General features: G+C 47.3%; 1 protein-coding gene across 1 annotated transcript in view; it reads right to left on the reverse strand.

Moving 5' to 3' along the window:
* LOC135200375 (probable chitinase 10) overlaps positions 1 to 20,604 on the reverse strand; it is a 73,411-nt gene that overhangs the window by 2,138 nt on the left and 50,669 nt on the right. Inside the window, exons 20-21 of the mRNA XM_064228991.1 lie at positions 10,175 to 10,289; positions 8,035 to 8,159 (exon numbers count right to left, since the gene is read on the reverse strand). Of these exons, the coding sequence (XP_064085061.1) occupies positions 8,035 to 8,159; positions 10,175 to 10,289 (240 nt within the window). The remainder of the gene's footprint in view (positions 1 to 8,034; positions 8,160 to 10,174; positions 10,290 to 20,604) is intronic.

The raw sequence follows: 20,604 nt of genomic DNA on the forward strand, positions 1-20,604 counted from the left end.
ATTTCTCAAAGAAAAATACCGCGAATGCGCGAATTTTCCGCGAATAATGCAAGGAAACATTCCCGAGAGAAATCTGCGAATGTGTGAGTCCGCAAATCCGGAGAACGCGAATACGGGGGGTCCACTGTACTATTAACTACTTTAAAAAGTTGTCGGTAGCTAATATTATACACAGCAGTAATTTTTTTAACTACTAATTATGATTAAAATCACAATGAGCTGAACTTGAAACATATCTGATTATTTTGCAGTTTTGTACATGAACTTTCCTGTCAGATATATACTTAGCTATACATCTCTGACGTCACGACAGAATTCAAAACTCGCGGCACACGCGACAGGTAGGTCAGGTGATCTACCTTACCCGCCGCTGGGTGGCGGATGTATGAACCAATCTCCCTTTCCAGCCAGATTTTTTCTGTCGCCGGTGTCGACTACACCTGTGGTCGTTACCTCCTGATAGTTAAATTCGTTTCTCGTTGCCTTGGATCTCTTTGGACTGACTTTCGGTGAAGTACCTGATCTTGTTGGCTTGGCATACGCGCTTGTGGATTGGTATTTTGGATATTGGTTTGGATTTTTCTTTGATTTCAAGATGTCTGATGTAGAGGTTAAGAAATCTGCTATGTTTAGGGTGTGTTCTATGGATGAATGCAAGGTGAGGCTACCGAAAGCAACGGTAGATCCTCACACAGTATGCTTGAAGTGTAGGGGTAATGAATGTTCCTTTATTAACCCTTGTAATGAATGTGAGAAGTTGGATGAGAGTGAATGGAAGTCTCTTTCTTCCTACTTAAGGGCGTTGGAGAAAGACAGGGTGAGGAAAGCTTCGTCTAGAAGTTCTAGTAAGTCTCGTATTAGCGAGGTAGAAGTAGATAATCCTGTCGTAGCACTAGATCCTTCTCCCATTTCAGCTCCTGCTCCCTGCATCGAACCCACAGATACACCTTCGGAAGTGGCAACCATGAGAGCCACGATCCATAGCATGGAGAAGAAAATTCGTTCGTTGCAAGGTAAGAGTGATAGTGCAAGTGATTTGTGCAGTGCCCCCAGTGCAGTGGAGGGTGCGTCTGATCGGCTCCTTAATGCTTCCAGGCCTAGACCTCTTCCAGACTCCCAGTCCCAGTGGAGGAGGAAAGTCAACAGCCGCAGGAAGGTTAGGGAGAACCCCCACCGATCAGGCGTCCCCTCGGTAGATCCTGATGTTCGTTCCCAGGCTGCCTTAATTCGCGCCAAGAAGGAGGTTTTACGACAATGCTTCTCTTCTTCTTCATCACCTTCTCCTAGAAGAGGATGGAGCGCCTCGGATTCCTCTCGACCGTTGAAGAGAGCCTGGAAGGCTCCTTGCGCCCTTCCTTCCAGCCCGGAGTGTTTTCCAGAGGATCCTGAAGTGGACATCAAGAAACCCAGGAGGGATCTGGAGTACTCGCCTCAGAGTAGGCTTCGATCCTCGTCCCCTGTGGAGGAGTTTGCAAGATCTCCGGCTCGGATTCTTGCGGGGCTGCAAGCTCAGATTTCGGCTCTTGCGGGCTCATTGGCGGGAGGCGCTCGTCGTAAGAAGGACGTCTCTCTCCCCGTCAAGAAGTCTAGGCTACCTTCTCCTGCGTTGCCTTCTCAGTCGGAGTCTGCTCTCTCTCCTGTACCAGCGGATAGAATGAGGCGCTCTTCCCTTGGCAGACGCCAGTCGTCTTCCAGGCGCCAATCTCCCAGGAAGCTATCTCCTGGCGACTTCATTTCTCCCGTGGAACGGGATCAAGCTCCTAGTAGGCGCTCTTCTAAGGATAAGCGCACAGCTTCTTCTTCTCGCTCCTTTCCGAAGAACCTCCAATCTCCAGATAAGAGAGCCTCCCCCTGCATGGACACTTCTAGAGACAGGATCTCTCCTTATGTCAGACGATTAGAGCCTGGTAGGCGCTACTCCCCAAGTAGCCGCTCTCCTGCTGCCAAGCTCTGTGTTGAAGATAGGCGCTACTCTCCTGATAGGCGCTATTCGCCTGTTAGCCGCTCTGTTCAGGTCAGGCGTAAAGAGCCTGAAAGAAGCTTCTCTGCTGGTAGACAAGCTTTTGCAGAGACCCACGCTTCTCGATCTAGCTATTTGGATCATGGTAGACGCCTGTCTCCTAGTAGGCGCTCTTCTCCAGGGATTCACTCTCCTGTTGGTAGGCGCCAAGAGCCTAGCAGGCGCTCCTCTCATTTTAGGCGCAGTTCGCCAGGCAGCCGCTCTCCTCTTGACAGGCGCATGGAGTCTGGTAGGCGCCTTGAGCATAGTAGGCTCTCCTCTCCTAGCAGGCGCTCCCCTTTGGACTCCCGTGTATCTTGGGACAGACTACAAGATTACAGAGGACTCCCTCATCGGAGTAGGAAGGACGCCTTCGATAGGAGCTCTCCCGAAGCTTTGGCTTCTCCTGATAGGCGCCAGACGGCTGCCAGACACTCCTCACAGGATAGGCGCACTTCTTTAGAGAAGTCCGCCTGCTCTTGTAAAGAAGCCGAAGGTTCTTCGGTATGAGTCTGGAGAACCCCTAGGCCTGGGTCTTCCCTCATCTGCAGACGCGGACTTCTCTTCACTGGTGGATGCCTCCCGACGCTCGGCCCTCTTGTCTGCTAAGACTATCTGGGCGATGAACGAGCTCGACCACCTGTTGAAGGGAATGTTCAGAGTCTTGGAAGTCTTCAACTTCCTTGACTGGTCGTTGGGGGTCTTAGCTAAAAGGACTCAGAACCCGGATTCCCTTTCGCCCGAGGATCTCAACAGTGTACTTACGTGCATGGACAAGGCAGTGAGAGATGGATCTAGCGAAGTAGCCTCCCTGTTTGGAGCAGGGGTTATTAAGAAAAGATCGGTCTTCTGCTCTTTTCTGACCAAGTCAGTCTCTCATGCTCAGAGAGCCTCGCTACTATATTCGCAACTTTCGCCTCTTCTCTGTCCAAAGAAGATAATACAGGACATCTCTGGAGCTATCTCCGCGAAGGCTACTCAAGATATGCTCGCTCAGTCGGCCCGGAAACCTAGAACGACCTTCCAGACTAAGACTAAGAAGGAGACTCCAGCTAGACAGGAGCCCTTTCGAGGGGGCCCTCCTTCTAGAGCCTCTACCTCAAGAGGTAATAGATCCTTCAAGAGAGGAAGATCCTTCTCTCGCTCTACCAGAGCGAAAAAGTAGGAAAGAAGTCCTCCAGACATCAGTAGGTGCCAGGCTACTAAGATTCGCAGAAGTCTGGGCACAGAGAGGAGTGGACAACTGGTTCCTCTCGATTATCCGGAAAGGATATCTGATTCCCTTCTCAGCAAGACCACCTTTGACGACAACTCCGAGGGAGTTGGTGGCCAAGTACAGGGATCCCATCATGAGCCAAGCTCTTACTCTGGCAGTAGAACAAATGCTAGAGAAAGAGGCGATAGAGCTAGTGAGCGACCCATGCTCAGCGGGCTTTTACAACCGCCTTTTCCTAGTTCCAAAAGCCTCAGGAGGATGGAGACCGGTTCTGGATGTAAGCGCCCTGAATTTCTTTGTAGAAAAGAGGAAGTTCGCCATGGAGACGACATCCTCAGTGTTGGCGGCTCTTCGTCCAGGGGATTGGATGGTGTCCCTAGATCTTCAGGACGCTTACTTCCATGTGCCGATCCACCCTTCTTCAAGGAAATACCTCAGGTTCATGATGGGAGGAAGGATATTCCAATTCAGGGCCTTGTGTTTCGGCCTTTCAACAGCCCCTCAGGTTTTCACAGGACTAATGAATAATGTAGCAAGATGGCTACATTTGGAGGGAGTGAGGGTGTCCCTTTACTTGGACGACTGGCTTATCAGAGCCAAGTCACAGAAAAGATGTTTGGAGGACCTACAAAAGACCCTTTTCATGGCGAGTTCTCTGGGACTTTTGGTGAACTTTCAAAAGTCTCAGTTAATCCCCAGTCAAGATCGTATCTATCTGGGGATTCGGATGGTTTCTCTGGATTTTCGGGCTTTTCCATCTCCAGAAAGGATAGCCCGATGTTCAGAGAAAGTCACAGCCTTTCTAGAGAAAGACGTATGCACAGCGAGGGAGTGGATGAGTTTGCTGGGGACACTCTCCTCGTTGGAGCAACTCCTTTCTCTAGGAAGGTTGCACCTCAGACCTCTCCAGTTCTTTCTACATCGGAACTGGCGTTGTATTTCTCAAAACCTAGAGTTCTCCTTCAAGATTTCAAGAGAAATCAAGAAGGACCTCTCTTGGTGGGCGAACCCTCTCAGGTTTGCAGAAGGGATGTCCCTTCACATTCCGAACCCCAACCAAGTGTTGTTTTCCGACGCGTCGGAAACAGGTTGGGGAGCAACGCTCGGCTCAAGAGAAGTGTCAGGCACCTGGAAGGAGGAACAGGTGACCTGGCACATCAACAAGAAAGAGCTGATGGCTGTTTGGCTAGCTTTGAAAGCATTCGAGCCCTACATCCTAGCTTCGACAGTTCAGATAAACTCGGACAACACCACGGCCCTGGCATACATCAGGAAGCAGGGGGGAACTCACTCCTTCTCCCTGTACGAGACAGCAAAAGACCTTCTGCTGTGGGCAGAGGAAAGGAAGATTTGTCTCCTTACCAGGTTCGTACAGGGAGAAAAGAACGTCAGAGCAGACCTCCTGAGCAGGAAAGATCAAGTCCTGCCGGCGGAGTGGACTCTTCACGAGGATGTTTGCCGGGACCTGTGGAGACTATGGGGCAGGCCTCACATAGACCTCTTCGCCACAGCCAAGAATGCGAGGATAGACAACTACTGCTCTCCTATATCAGACCCGAGCAGTGTCAATAGATGCCTTTCTCCTAGATTGGAAGGGCCTAGACACATATGCTTTTCCTCCCTTCAAGATACTGGGAGAAACTCTCAAGAAGTTTGCAGAATCGGAGGCAGCAAGGATGACGTTGATAGCCCCTTTCTGGCCCGCACAAGTCTGGTTCACAGAGGTACTGGAATGGTTAGTAGACAATCCGAGATCCTTACCACAGAGGATCGATCTGCTCAGACAACCCCACTTCGACAGGTATCACAGAAACCTCCCCGCTCTCGGTCTGACTGGCTTCAGACTGTCAAAAGTTTGGTCAGAGCGAGAGGATTTTCGGCAAGAGCTGCAACGGCTATCGCAGCAGCAAGAAGGCCCTCTACCCTTAGAGTCTACCAATCGAAGTGGGACGTCTTTCGGCAGTGGTGTAGGAACCATCACCTTTCCTCTTCCAGTACCTCTGTAACCCAATTAGCAGACTTCTTACTTTTCCTTAGGGAAAAAGGTGGACTGGCGGTATCAACCATTAAAGGATATCATAGCATGCTGGCTGCAGTGTTTAGGCACAGAGACCTAAACATTTCAGAAAACAAAGACCTTCATGATCTAATAAGATCTTTTGAAACATCCAAAAAGGTTTCGTCAGAGATTCCGAGTTGGAATCTGGATGTAGTGCTGCGTTTCCTTAGGTCCCCTAAGTTCGAACCGCCTCAGTCTGCCTCTTTTAGAGACCTCACGAGAAAGACACTTTTTCTCATGGCATTGGCTTCCGCAAAAAGGATTAGTGAGCTCCATGCAATAGAAGGGAGAGTGGGGTTCAAAGGAGATGCAGCGATCTGTGCCTTCCTACCTTCGTTCTTGGCCAAGAACGAGAACCCTTCAAATCCTTGGCCTAGGAGTTTTGAAATCCAAGGTTTATCTGCCTTAGTAGGCGAGGAAGCAGAGAGGTCACTTTGCCCAGTACGAAGTCTAAAGTTTTATCTTCAGAGGAAGAAGAAACTTAAGGGCAATGATGTCAACCTTTGGTGCTCTGTAAGAGATCCAAGGAGGGCTCTATCTAAGAATGCGCTTTCTTTCTTCATAAGAAGCCTGGTGAAAGAAGCACATGTGACATGTGATGAAAGTCAATTCAAGCTTCTGAAGGTCAAAGCTCATGAGGTAAGAGCTATTGCCACTTCATTAACTTTCAATAAAAACATGTCCCCGAGTAATATTATGAAAGCAACATTCTGGCGTTGCAACTCAGTCTTTGCGAACCACTATCTGAGAGACGTCAAAATCACGTATGAAAAGTGCTTTGCGTTAGGCCCATATGTATCGGCGGATTCGGTGCTGGGGCAGGGAGCTGAGACATATCCTTTGTAGTGTATTTTTTCCCCCTTGTTTAGTTTGTAAGTTTTTTGGTTGTTTGAAAGAGCATGCGGGTAGGCATCTCTTTCATGTCGTATGTCTAACAATGATTAGATTGGTTAGGTGATCAGTTTATGTTTGAGCTCCTTGCAATGATAATGGTTAGGTTCTGTCATATAAGAGGGCGAATCCCCTTTGACAAGATCCTGCTCGGATTCTATCAAGTAAGCGGATACCAAATCCCTTTGATAGACCCAAAGAGTCTGTCAGCTGTAGGTCACGCCCTCGCTGAAGCTCTTCAGGCAACGCAGACTAATAGACAGTAACTATGAAGTCTTCTGCCTAAACAGGTAAGAACCAAGGTTGTATTTTACATCCTACAACAGGTGTTGTTTCCCCCTTTTTCCATGTTAATATTGCTGTCTCTTTCCCTCCACCAAGGGTGTCAATCAGCTAAGTATATATCTGACAAGAAAGTTCATGTACAAAAATGTTATTGTTAGTATACAATAAGGTTTTGTACATACTTACCTGGCAGATATATACGATTGATGGCCCGCCCAGCCTCCCCTCAGGAGACAGGTGGAAGAGAAAAATCTGGCTGGAAAGGGAGATTGGTTCATACATCCGCCACCCAGCGGCGGGTAAGGTAGATCACCTGACCTACCTGTCGCGTGTGCCGCGAGTTTTGAATTCTGTCATGACGTCAGAGACGTATAGCTAAGTATATATCTGCCAGGTAAGTATGTACAAAACCTTATTGTATACTAACAATAACATTTTTGTGATTACAACAGTTTTAGATTACTACATTTCTTGTATATGTGCACAATTCATGTTACAAAGAGACAAAAGTATGCCTGTTGCAAGCCTATTGGCAAACTTTGATATTTAACTAGTAGGCAGTCCCCGGGTTACGACGGGTTCGGCTTACGACGTTCCGAGGTTAAGGGGCTTTTCAATTATATTCAGAAATTATTTACAGGGCTACAACGCATGTTCCAGGGTTACGACGCCTACAACGCTCATCTGGCAGAAGAAATATGACACCAAAAACGCAAAATAATTAATATTTGAAGGTTTTTTTGATGAAAAATGCATTGAGAATATAGTTTACAGAGTTTTCAATGCACCCAAAGCATTAAAAGTAAGGTTTTCTTAGGATCTTCTATGAAGTTGCGGCTTACGACAATTTTCGGGTTACAATGCGTCTCAAGAAAACCCGTCGTAACCTGGGGTTTGCCTATATTCAAAGATGCACTACTAAAGTACAACAGTGCTTGTTTTTTTACTGCCATCAGAGAGGTCAAGACAGTGACTGCAACATGTCACTACTGACACCAGTGTGGTGCTACCAGATCATCCTCCAACACCTCAGGCATGTCTCACAAACAGGGACAGGGGACACAACTTCTACAGTACTAGCTCCATCTGACCTGTCCATTTAGACATGTCTTATGAGATATGTTTCTTTCGTTTGATGTTACATGAAATTAACAAAACCAGAGCCCAAATTTGGCAGGTTCCCTCACTGGATGCAATACTACCAGGAGGTTCCTTCATGATCACCACACTGGAAGTTTGGCTATATGTACATCCAGTCAGACCATTTTCATTGTTGAGAGCATTAACAACTGTATTGCAGAGAAGCCGCACCATCCATGGCTAGAAAAAGCAGCTCATCATCGAAGACTAGTTTTCTTCAAATTTGGCAAAAATTCCTGAACATGCAATGAACTAACACTCAGCCAGCTCATGATCATCATCTTTCATATCAAGAATGGGTATCTAGGACTCATAAAGACCCAAAAATTGAGGCCATCGTAAATAATGGATTTGTAAGATGAATATATTTCACTATAACATGATTATTTCTTGTCTTATAAACAAATTTTCATCCAAATATACAAGAGACTGATGCTGACACACCATTATACTCTGGAACCATAGTGTACCATCTCCACAAGAATAGTGATAGCCATTGCCATGAGAGCATTGATAGTATTTCTGACAATCACAAGGATCTGCCCAAAGACCATCTGATGGGCACACAACTGCAACAAACCAAAAATTATGTTGAAATCTCAACTGATTGTAAATTATTTTTTTTAGTTTTAGTTACTTGATGTTCAAGATACTTTTTTGTGCATAATTTAGGTAAAACTTGTACATATTTCACTTGGACTAATTTTTTTCCTTGAATAATTACCATACAGTATTTCCTGGCAGCAAAGATGCTGTTTTTATCCTAGGTAATTTTCAGAAATTTAACATTAGTGTCCTTGAGGCTGAATGTGTAACATTTTTCGTCAACCCATCCTATCCACAGAAGAAGGTTATTTTTTGCTATCCATCTATCAGAATGCCTGTAGTATATGACCTCTGAATGAAGTGTATATATAATTTTTAGTTAAAATAGTAAGCAACAGGATCATAAAAGGGATTTTGACAAGGGAAAAATCTATTTCTGGGGGAAGACTTGTGTCTCCCGGTGAAAAATCCCTGTAGCTCATTTTTCAAGTATAAATAAACTCTAGATATACCAGAGAAAAAGCTAGCATGGTATGCTGAAGTTACTACCCTCAGCATCTCGAATCTGGAAAAAACTATAAATGTGCATAACCAAAAAGATTCATTCCCTATCAGCAGATTACAATGGATGAGTTAACAGTCTAAAATTACCCTGACTTTAAGGAATGATTAGCTATCAATAGTGAAACTGTAGACTGTTACAAGGGTTTACAGTAGATCTTACTAGAGCAAGACTTGTTATCAAAGTGGAAATTTTCAGTTAAAATCATCATCATGATTCAATCATAGTTCGGTGCTTTTCATCTGAAATGTTTTTTTATTATCAATTCCACTACAAAACAACGAGTTCATTTATGAGTATGTATACTATTCTGATCTCCTTCAGCCTCTGGTATATTCAAGAGCTCACAAAAAGTCCTGTCAAGCATTTGTACTAATCATCATATCACTAACCCATTCCTCCTTGCAAGAGGTAGTTTCTTTTTTTTCTTGTTATGGACATTTCACTGATAATTCTGCGAATTCCTTGACATCAAAGAAACTCCCTAAATACATGACTCTTGGCATCATACAATTCTTTTTCTAGACATTTTCTCCTATCTCTTCTTGTGCATAATTTCACTTCACTTTCTCATCTCCTCGAAGTTTCTTATAATTACTTTTTGCTTTTGTCTATTCTTTATTCAATATCCCAGGTCTCATCTGATGTCTACAGTTTCTGTCTTGTTACCCGGTATCCCTGTAGTATTACTTTTCAGCAAATTGAATGTTTCCTGATGTTAATCTTTTGGGCACTCATCGTCTGCTCCTTCTAGATATTGTATTTATAACTGCAAATCTATTTTGACATTTACCATAAATTACTTAAATTTTGTAACCCTTAGAAATTTTGATGATAGCATTTACATTCAAAATTTTTTGGCTACCTTGAACTCATCATTTTGACACTATTTTTATTTTTTTTGTTTCCCCATTTTTAGAGCATACTACAATAAAAATACAAGTATTCAGCTTAAAATGAATTCATACACTAGCATCATAAACCGTGATCAATAAATTTGCAAAGCCAATCAGAGTTTAATTTCTCACAAACAATTAAAGGAAGTAAATAACATTATGGAAAAAGGCATATTTTAGAATAAAATAATAAGGCTTTCAATTTAATAATTCCTGTCATACCTTCAGATTAATAATTCCTGCATATATTTTACCCAGATGTTAAATTACTGTAAACACTAGACCTGATAGTGCGGAAAGCATTATTAGTAATGACTGCTGAGCAATTGGGAAGGCTTGCCTACAGCAAGTTAGTCTAGTAAACCTTTCCATGGAGCAGTATATATTACAGTAATTGCTAAAAAAACAAAATTTTTCACTAAGATTTTCATTTATTCATAAAAGAAAAGGCTGAACATTCATTTTTGCTTCAATAGCATTAATGTCTTTACTTTAGTCCAACATTAAACATACTAAAGATTTAGTAATGAAATTGCATTACCTAGAGTTCAACTGTACTGCAGTAATTAAGAAAACTTACATGTATAGGCACATTCTGGTTCATTTGTTGGAGGAGGCTGCGGTGAGGTTAGTGGTGGTACTGTAACAGTTGGACCAACAATATTGCACTGAACATTGTATGACCAATCACAATACTGAAATGTAAAAATTATGTTATGGAAGAGTAATGATAGTTTATATTTAACAACATCTCCAAAGGTTGTGTGTGAGAGAGAGAGAGATTGGTGGAGGAATGAATGGGAGTGGTTAAATGGCGGTCAGAAGTATGTCTGTTGTGGCGCTCTGTGGGAAGTCAATGGAAGTCTGTTACGAGAGTCGTAAGCAGTGAGGGGTCTGGTCAAGTCAGTGTCGGTTTGGCAGCGGTTATCCTTTGGTGTTTCGTTGTTTGGGTGTTATTTGATAGATTTTGGGGTTGTGCATGTGTCTGTCTGGTTGTGGTGAGGTTAAGAAGGTTTTTGGTGCATTTTTCGGTGTCTGTTAGTGGTGGTTGGGGCAGTGTTGGTTTTGGCGGGTTGTTGTACTTCTGTAAGTCGTGTGGTTGTCGTATTTTTTCGGGGTGTTGGTGTTCATCTGCAGTGATTTGTCGGGTTACTGAGTTTTTGTGGGGTTGTGGGTCTCGGGGGGGGGGGGGGGGGGGGGGGGTTGGTTTGTGCTTGGTTGTCGGTGGTGGTTGTGTCGGCTAGCCTATAGCCTATATCCAGTGGACAGCACAGCCTAGCCCTGAGTAGCAGAAGCCAGAGGTGAGTACCTGTTTGTGTTGTTTTGTTCTGTATGTAGGTATGGGTCAATTGTCCTGCTGTATTCTGTAGTGTTAAGTGGAAAGTGTGATTGAGGGTGGGTTTGATAGCCAGACAGGTTAAGTTTATGTGGGGAGGTTACTTGTTTTTTGTGATCCCGCCACATTATTTTTTGGCGCCCGAACAGGGACTGCTGGTGTGGCAGCTGCAGGTCAATTGGTCTAGGCTAGTGTGTGTGAGTGGTGAGAAAGTTTAAGATGGAAGGATTGAGTGAGGTGGAGAGGCTGAAGGAGGAGTTGAGGTTGGAGAGGGAAGTAAGAGGACAATTGGAAGTGGATAATGAGAGGTTGAGGGTAGAGTGTGAGGAGCTGAAGAGCTAGTTAGAGGAAATGAGAGGAATGCTAAGGAGTGCAAAAGTGGAAATGAAAGAAAAAGTGAAAGGAGCGGAAGAGAGAATGGTTGAGAAAATGGATGAAAAATTGGGGGTAGTGATGAATGCAGTGCAAGAGATTATGCAGGAGATGATGAAGGGGTTCATGGGAGAGGGAGCTGTAGGAGTTAGGCCTACTAGGTCTTGTGATAGGCCAGAAGTGGTAAAGACAGTGGAAGAGCGAGGGGATGAAACTACGAGTGACGAAGGTGACTTGTTGTGATAGGTAAAGGTAAAGAAGGGAAAAGAGACAGGATAAGGATAAACCTGAGGACCAAGAATAAGAAAGGGGGTGAGGAAAGAAGACGATGGATACAACCTTAAGGGGGGGAAACAGAATAATAAGGGGCGGAGGAAAAGAAGTTACGGAACTAAGGGAAAGAGGTTAGGAGGAATGAACGGACAAGATTGAGACTAGGACTGAATACATTGGGGAAAGGGCTGAGAGTGATTTGGATAGTGGTGAGTGGAAACAGGTGGGTAGAAAGAAGGGTAAGAAGAGCATAATCAGGAGCATGGATGTTAGTATGGAAGTTGATTCGCTGTATTCGGACGAGGTTAAGAGGGATCAGAATGTTAGTAGCGAAAGTGAGAGTGAGCGGGAAGTACGAAAGGCTGTATATATGAGAAAGATACCTAGATGTGCACAATACGAGGAATATGGTAGTAGGGACATAGGGGATTTTTTTAAGGAATATGAAAGGTATTGTGAGGCAAAGTATGGGGATAACAAGAGAGTCTGGGTCAAGAGAGTTGGGTAGCTTTTTGACAGGATTTTTGTTGAATATGTATGGGTAATGATGAGTGTGGGGAATGGGCCTTATGAGAGTGTGAAAAGCCAGGATTGTGGAACAGGCGAAGAGGATAAGGAGTAGTGTTAGATATAGGAGAAAATGACAATTTGTCGAAAATTGCATTTTTCCTAACTATACAAACCTGAGGTCCTTTAACAATAGGAAGGTAACTAGCGGCAGCTGGGACGGTCGTAAGCTTCGTACAAGGGTAGAACGGGTAGTTAACTGCTTGTCCATCGCGCGCGCGCCCGCGCGCCCGAGAGGTGAAGAATCACTTTTGCTTTAGGCCCATGCAAAAAGTTGCAGAGTGAGGGGTGGCATGAGGTGGGACTATATGTAAAGGACCTCACGGTTTGTATAGTTAGGAAAAATGCAATTTTTGACAAATTGTCATTTGTTCCGATACGTAATACAAACCCTCGGTCCTTTAACAATAGGAAGACTCACTTCTTTGGTGGAGGAATCTGAGTCTTTTTTGGTGAACAGACTGGTGTTCGTCCAACCCTGGAGTGCCTCCCTGGTCGTAAGAGCAAGGGAGGGATCCAAACCTCTGTCCGATTGATCGGGGTGTGCACCGCAGGATCAATGGTCAGACCTCTGGGCCAAGTACTAAGAGAGAGGCAAGCGTATCTCTTCGTACCAGCAAGCAGAACTTGTTCCTGTTTGCAAGAGACAATCATAAAATGATGGGTTTGTATCAATTTGGCATCCTCTTCCTCCCCCTTGTTGGAGGAAGTGGTGGATATTTACTCCTATCCCTACTGAAAGGGATAGGATGGTGCTCTATTGAGTAGCTCACCTGCATCTCGTCCTTACCCAGCAGGGTGACGACCGTGTCCCTCTACCCAAAGGTAGAGGGAAGAAAAAGATGGAAGAGGAGCCAGTCACACTCTCATTCCTCATCCATTCTTACGGTCACACCAGGACTCGATGCTGTTCAGCCTGCGAGGGTCTGGGTTAACTACACAACGTGTTGAGCAAACCCACCACGGTTCCCAAGGAAAAAGATCCAAGGAACTGTGGCAATATCCTGAAGGTAGAAGGAGGTGCATGCGGTCCGGTTGGACCAGGCGCCTGCCTTCATTACCTTGCTGCCGACGGAGAAGTTCTTGCGGAACGCGAGAGAATGATGAAGAGGCGTCCACACTCATCCTGGGTGTCGAGTTTCTCAGACAGCTCCGTCGCACCTTCACAGGACAAAGCAGCATAGCCTTCGTATCGGAGGCGGTGAAGTCCATTAGGGAGGGTATTGTGAAGGACTCGAACCAATCGTCAGTTACCGAAGGGTTCTGAGTCTTCGCTACGAAGATCGGTACGAAATCGAGCGTCACAAATCCCCATCCCTTTGTGCTTGACTTCTCAAGAGAAGTCATGCAGTACCTAAGACGAAAAGAAGGGAATAGTCGTATGACCTATCCCTCTTCTCGACTTTGGTTATGTACAGTACTCATACTGACAAGCTATTAGACGAAGTAATGATTGCTCTGGAACAACCGACTAAGTCCACAGCATAGTTCGTAACTGACTCGGGGCGCTCTGACAGCTGCCGACTGACTGGTTCGGAATCAGTAGAGGCAAGTTGTCCAAGCATCCGGGTAAGTCACGTGACCTTCGCCCTTTAAAGAGTTATGCTGAGAGACCAACAAATAAAATATTTGTTAGTCACCGATGCCGGACGGCGCGGCGATGATTCTCTTAATGCATAAGCTCAAAGGCGAAAGTCAATTGCCTTCAAAAGACCGAGGTCCCTGATGGCAAGAAAATCTCATAGACGTTGAATCTCAGCTTAAGGAGAAAGAAACAACACTATGTGACGTTGAAGACGAAGGTAGGCAATGAATGCAACCTACGTCTTCCAGCTGAATCGAGAGAAGGAATCTCAAGATTCTAAACCTGTGCTTACAAATGACTGAAACGCTAACCGCCATTTCATTGCTGTCCGTTGTGCAATGAAAGCGGGGCGTTTTTCTTCAGTAATGAAACACAGGGGGAGAGCCGCTTGAAGAACTGCTTCTCATGGGCTGAACGTTTGGAAGTAGAGCTTGGCATGGTGTGGGAGTAGGCGATGTCTTTCAATACATCTGCTAATCCGGGGTGAACAATGAACAATTGTACACCTCCGAATACAAGATATTTTGAGGACAAACTCAGATTCCGCAAAAATCATTCGCATTATCGGGATACGATGCAGCAAGAGACTATTACAGAATTCTGTTACCGTGCGGTAAACAGAATGAGAGTCGAATAGATATCTCTGTTTAAAATTCTCGCAATACCGAAGACGATGAATACTAGCGTTTCACAGCAGTAGATGGTCATTCATGTATGCGAGAATCCCCGTTAATCAGAGACTTAAGTCCGTGATTGTTGGGCAGAGATACGGTTGTTATTCAATCAAAGCAGGTGAGAAAGACATAAACAACCGTCTATCTCAAAGCGGCAGCTGATACTGAAATGCTCGGGCAATTCAATACGCAGTAGCTGTCGCTGACTCGTCATCCTGAGTTGCCAAGTAATCCTTTCCACGAAGGAATGCGTTCGGCTAGAACCACCGAGCATAAAAAGATAAAGCTCGGGGAGCAATTATATTTAGCGAAAACGAACTTTTCGGTAATATAAAAGCTTAAATGGTGTTGTTGTGACAACACCAATAAGTATATAAAATTGAAAACTGGAAACTCCTGGGAGGTTGCAGGCAACCCGTGGGTTGCAGTTCAATTAGAATACTTTTTTTTCGTCTAAGTCGCAATCCGTAGAATAACCAGGATATGCGCCTACCCCTCGGACCATTCAACTGCTTAGCAGAATCATGTCGCGAGGTTAATATACGTAGTATATTTGTAGGATTCTGAACAACGATCTCCATCCAATAAATTCTTTCCTTCAAGAAAACAAATAAGGATTGGAGATCGACCACCTTCGTTCTCTATTAAGAGAGTGAAGGAGAAGTCTTCCTCGAAGGAAAGCTTCAATGGTGAACAGAATACTAAGACGATAGTTCCAGCCAACTGGATATTCCCGTCCGTTCTTCTCTATTCCAGTTGGTCGCCTACTGTGAGATAGTCTTCTTTCAGCAGCAGTCTTCTTCCTAATGCTAGAAATTCCAGGAATTTCGAGCATAGGGGCGAGGTCCCGATTATCCGTGTAACATATCGGGGGATTCTCGTCTCGCTCACTTTGGACCGTGGTCCTCCGCCTATGTGTTTGGAGATCGTAAGAAACTCTAACACAATGAATGCGCTAGAAATCCCGTAGAATTCTAAGCAGTCTGCGAACCCCCACCCCCGAATTCGTCAAACGATATCGGCTGGTGGTCCTCTCGATTCCCGTAGAAATCGAGAATGGGGCAGGATCCCTCCTCAACGACCGGGGCTTACGTCAGTAGGACCCGAAGGTCCCCCCTGTGGTTTAGCGCAGTCCCCCAACGTGGGATCCTACAGAGAATCTCTTGTAGATCCTTCCCCTTTCCCTCGTAGCCCGTAAGGAGAGAGGGAATGGGGGAGGAAGGTTGGATACTCGCTCGCCTTCCCAGTGGAACTAGCAGTTGGAGAAGTAGAGGAGCAGCCATCGCCTTCGGCGATGGCCCTCTCAGAGTCTGGAAAACGTATCGTCAGGAGAAAAAACGTTTTCCCGAGGAGGGTTACGAACTCTCACTGTAGGTAAGGGTCTGCCGCACTGTGAACGTCGTCTGGGTGGGGCTGATCGACACCTGACAGGAGAGCCGATACCGTCCTCCGACTCATTCCAGTCCTCGTCGAGGTCGAAACCTCTCAGGAGGACCGAAGGAGTATTTTAAAATACGGTGTCGAAAGACACGTAGAAACGCCCCACTGTCGCAGTAGAGGAGGTGGAAGTAGCTTGATCGACCGGCCAGAACTGAGAGAGCCTTCTTGTCCGGAGACGAGAGACTCTGTTTCAGACAGAATCGGCAAGCTGCGATCGCGGCATACCCAACCGTCGGTTTGGGTGGGTTCCCTCTCGGCCCCAAACGACTCGAGCAGAGACAGGGCTCTGCTGTGGGAGCGGCGATCCTTCCCCCGGTCGTTGTGCTGACGAAATCAGTGCAATAACCTGGGTAAAAAGTTACTCTGAACTCGGAAGTTACAGCGTCTTGAGGAGTAGGACCGCATCCGTCCCTCCAACAAGAGCAGCTCCCAGACCCTCCTCCTTCAGAAGAAGGACCAGCAACAGATCCCCTGACGGTTGCCTCCAATCACTTGCGCGTACGTCCTGGTTGGGTCCTAAGTACAACCTGGCACGTGCGCGGGGTCGTGACGGGATCGTGAGCGGCGCATCTCTCACGATCACTCCTATATACCTCGCTCTTCCTGGCGTATGCCGAGGAAGTTGAAGGTACGGAGAGACAGAACTGTGTTACGCTCCACCCCCTCTCCCCCTGACGGTCGTCCAATCACTTGCGCTACGTCCGTGGTTGGTCCTAAGACCATACGTGGCACGTGCGCGTCGTGACGGGATCGTGAGCGGCGCACCTCTCACGATCACTCCTAGCTACCTCGCTCTTCCCGGTGTAGCCCGAGGAAAGTTGAAGGTAGTGGAGAGACAGACCTGACGCTCCCCCCCCCCGCTCGCTGGCAGGACCAGCGTACGTGGGAGGCTGCAGCCGATCAACCAACCCGCGGTGGGGATCGATCTGCAGGCCTGGCTGTGCCTCACTACTGTGGCGAGCGGCTCGACTGAGCACGTCGACCCCGGTCCCGTGCGTCAGACGAGCTGCTGCTGGTCACCGTATCCGCCCGTCCGGGCCTGTGGGGCGGCGGGCTCAGGTGACCTGCAGAGCTCGCTTTTCGCCGTGAGACCGTGAGCGTCCTCGTGGCACGTCAAACGCTGGTACCAGCCGAGGCTGGTACCGTCGGTCGAGGGGTACCTGGGGGACCTCTTCCCAGACTCAACCCGTGGCCGCCGGTCAGAGACCGTCACGTCCACCCGACGAGGTACCGGCTGGTCGCTGCAGAGAGCGGCCGCTGGCCTGGCGAGAGTCACCTTGAGCGGCTCTCGACAGTCTTCTGCTCCGTGCCTCGTCATGACGCTGAGCGAACTCAGGTTCGTCTTAACTTTGGCTGCACGGTCACCCGAGGCCGAGATCGTACACTCCGGAACTTCTCGCGGACGAGAAACCGAGCCGGTACCTGGGCTTAGCAGCAGAGCTGCCAAGACCAGGCGAGGGTGTACCAGCGGTAGCCACACACCCTTGGTTCCCCCGTCTTCTTTTTCTTCTCAGAAGGGGAGACGGGCCCCGTTCCCGAAGGAACAGGAGGACCAGCAGAAAAGAACCCCCCCCGTCCCCCCCCCCACACCGGAATGTGACGAGCCCTTTCGAAGTTCCCGAAGGAGGTCTTCTTAGGGGGAATAACAAAAAACCCGGGTTACCAGCTGGTCGCTGCGAGAGCGCCGCTGGCCTGGCGAGAGTCACGCTGAGCTTGGGTTTCTCGCCAGCCCTTCTGCTCCGTCCCGTGGTCTTTGCGCCGAAACTTTGCTGCACGGTCTCCCGAGGGAGAGCGTACACTCGGGATCTCCCGCGAACGAGAGACCGAGCAAAAAAAGAAAAAGGCACCTGGCGTAGCGGCATCGCGCCTAGCACCAGGCGAGGAAGTAAAACCGAGACTAACCGATACTCCTCTGGTCCCCCGTCTATCTCTTCCCTTACGGAGGGGAGACGGGCCCCGCTCCCGAAGGAGCAGGAGGACCAGCAGAAGGAACCCCCCGTCCCACCGAGGTGGGACGGGGGCCCTTAGAAGTTCCCGAAGGGAGACTTCTTAGGGGGGGGAGGCAGCTTTCTTTCTTCTTTCGCTTATGGGCCCTTAGAAGTCGAAGGGGAAGAGGCAGCAACAGACGAAGACGAAAGATGACACCTTCCTCTTCTTCGTCAGCTCACGCAGGACAGTCGTCAGGTCCTCCCATCCAGGCCGGCCAGTCGGGCCTATTGGCGAAGCAACACGGTCCCGACTGCACCTGTCCGGAAGGACCTGGGGACTGGGGAAGACACACCATGGGCAGGACCAGCATGGACAGGCGCAGGAACCAGGAGCGGACAGGAACAGCAACCAGCTCAGGAGCGGCAGGAACAGCGGCAGCGGTAAACACAGAAGGGGACAGCCAAGCCAGTAGCGGAACCACATCAGCGACAGGTACGGCAGGCCCAGCCATCGCCTCGTAGAATCATCGGCAGCCAGCGTGGTACTGGCGGCCGTCCAGGGGCGAGCTGCTGGAACAGCGGAAGTCTGGGGCAAGGCACACGAAGAAAAAAACACAGGCGGCGGCGGCATACCCCTCCTCCGTCTTCGGTACGGCGGCGACTCGGCCCTAGAAGCGGCAGACGGCGTCACCGACACGCATGGGGTGTGTAGACCAGCGGGGGGAAGCAGCATAATCGGCCGTGAAGGTTGTAGTGACCACCCCTCCAAGGTCACCGCCCCAGACCTCCGCTAGACTCTGCAGCAGATCGTGGATGTAGGCACGCCCTGCAGCCGCAGTGGTCCATACCTGTCCAAGGTCGTCTCCCACGGCTGTAGCACCTGCGGTAGCACAGCAGATTAGTAAGAGGGGTTTCCCTCACGCACGGGGGGGAGACATGCCCCCCCCCACCCCGAACGGAAGGAAGACCCCAAAAACAAAAAAGAAAATACGGCGGAAGCTGAGCGGGGGGCCGGGGGCAGGAAAGAAGACGAAAGAATCGGATACCAAGGAGTCGCGGGAGAGCTTTCCGACAACTTCCTGGCAAGAACCTTCGCTTCCCCTACCCCCGCACAGCAGTGAAAAGTAATATGAAAAGAAACGAATACTGCACTTGCGATTCACTTCATAGAACTTAAGAGGGAAAAAATCAATTCCCGGTAAGAGCGGAAACTTGATCCATAATAATATGATGCTATCATAAATATATATGAAAATGAACAATACTGCACTTGCTATTTTCACTTTCACAGCAATAAATCGTAAGGATTAATTCCCGGGGTTAAGAGCGGAAATTGATCCAAAATTAAATTTGATGCAATTAATAAATGAAATGAAAGAAAAACTGCATTGCGAATCCACTTTCATTGCATTCTATTCATACAAAAATAAGAGGCTCTTGCCGAGCGCAATCAAGCTCTCGGCAACGAACGCACAGGGCAAAAAATATAATGAAAAAGAGTACTTACATCTTTCAATTTAACACACTTTTCGCCCAAAATACATGACTCGGCGCGAGTGCGCCCGCCCTCGGCACGAGACATAATTTCAAGGGTTCAATTCATGAAAAAGAGCGGGAAATCGCCGTCTCTACGCGATAGCTCCATGTTGATTCATAATTAAGTAATGAAAATGAAAACAGTTGTACTTACAGTTTCATTTTCAAGTCAAACCAAAAAACCATTAGTAGAAAACACAATATAAACAAAGCATATCGACGATGAAGCGGGCAGAGAGCGATGACGAACACGTCCTTCACACCCGCGGCCAAAAGCAAAAAGTGATTCTTCACCTCTCGGGCGCGGGCGGGGCGCGCCACGATCGACAAGCAGTTAACTACCGTTCTCCCCTTGTTCGAAGCTTAAACGACCGTCCCAGCTGCGCTAGTTTACCTTCCTATTGTTAAAGGACCGAGGGTTTGTATTACCGTATCGGAACAAACATGGTTTTGATGAGGTAAAGAATGAATGTTGGTGAGTCGTCGTCGATGTATGTGTGCAGGTTGGAAACATTAGCCAGGAAAAAGTTTGGGGATGAAAGGGATAAATGAGTGTAAAAAGAGTTAGTGAGGAAGTTTTTGTTGGCGACTGTACCTGAGAGTGTGTATGAGTTTGTGAATCTGAACGTAAGAGAAATGCGATGGACAAATGAAAGGTTGCCGTGGAACGACATTTTGGAATAGTAGAGGATTAAATGAGTTTTGGATAGGTGTAATGAAAGAGAGTAGAAGTGTTAGTATTAGACTGAAGTGGCTGATGTTATACCAGAGTTTTAAGAGCTAATAGGGAGGCAGATTTGGAAGGGCCAATGAGGCCATGGCAGAGCGAGTGGTTGATAGGAACGTTAGAGCCAGTAACGTAGTATGGTTTGCCCTAAGAGAGAATCGGAGTGCAAAGCGTTGAAAGAGTAGGGTCGGTTAGTCGTGAACGAGAGCAGCAGTGTTACAGATGTGGAAAGCTAGGGCACAGGAAGAATGAATGTCGGTGGGCGTTGGGAGCTTGCTTCGGGTGTGGGCAAACAGACATTTTGTGAGGCGAGTGTAAGAAAGATAGGGATATTAAATGTTACAGGTGTGGGCAAGTAGGGCATATAGCAAGTGGATGTCGAGGTACAACGTGTGACTGAGGTTTGCGTTAATTGCGGAAGAATGGGGCATTATGCTAGGATGTGTAAGGAATAATGGGCAAAATGTGTTGAGTGTGGAATGGAAGGTCATGTGGGGAGTGTGTGTAGGCGAAAGAGATGAGTCAGGTTGGGAGTTCGGGAAACTAGGTAGGGGCAAAGGGATTCAGTTGGG

The sequence above is a fragment of the Macrobrachium nipponense genome, chromosome 26 (genome assembly GCF_015104395.2).
Source record: "Macrobrachium nipponense isolate FS-2020 chromosome 26, ASM1510439v2, whole genome shotgun sequence".
In the NCBI taxonomy this organism is placed as follows: Eukaryota; Metazoa; Arthropoda; class Malacostraca; order Decapoda; family Palaemonidae; genus Macrobrachium; species Macrobrachium nipponense.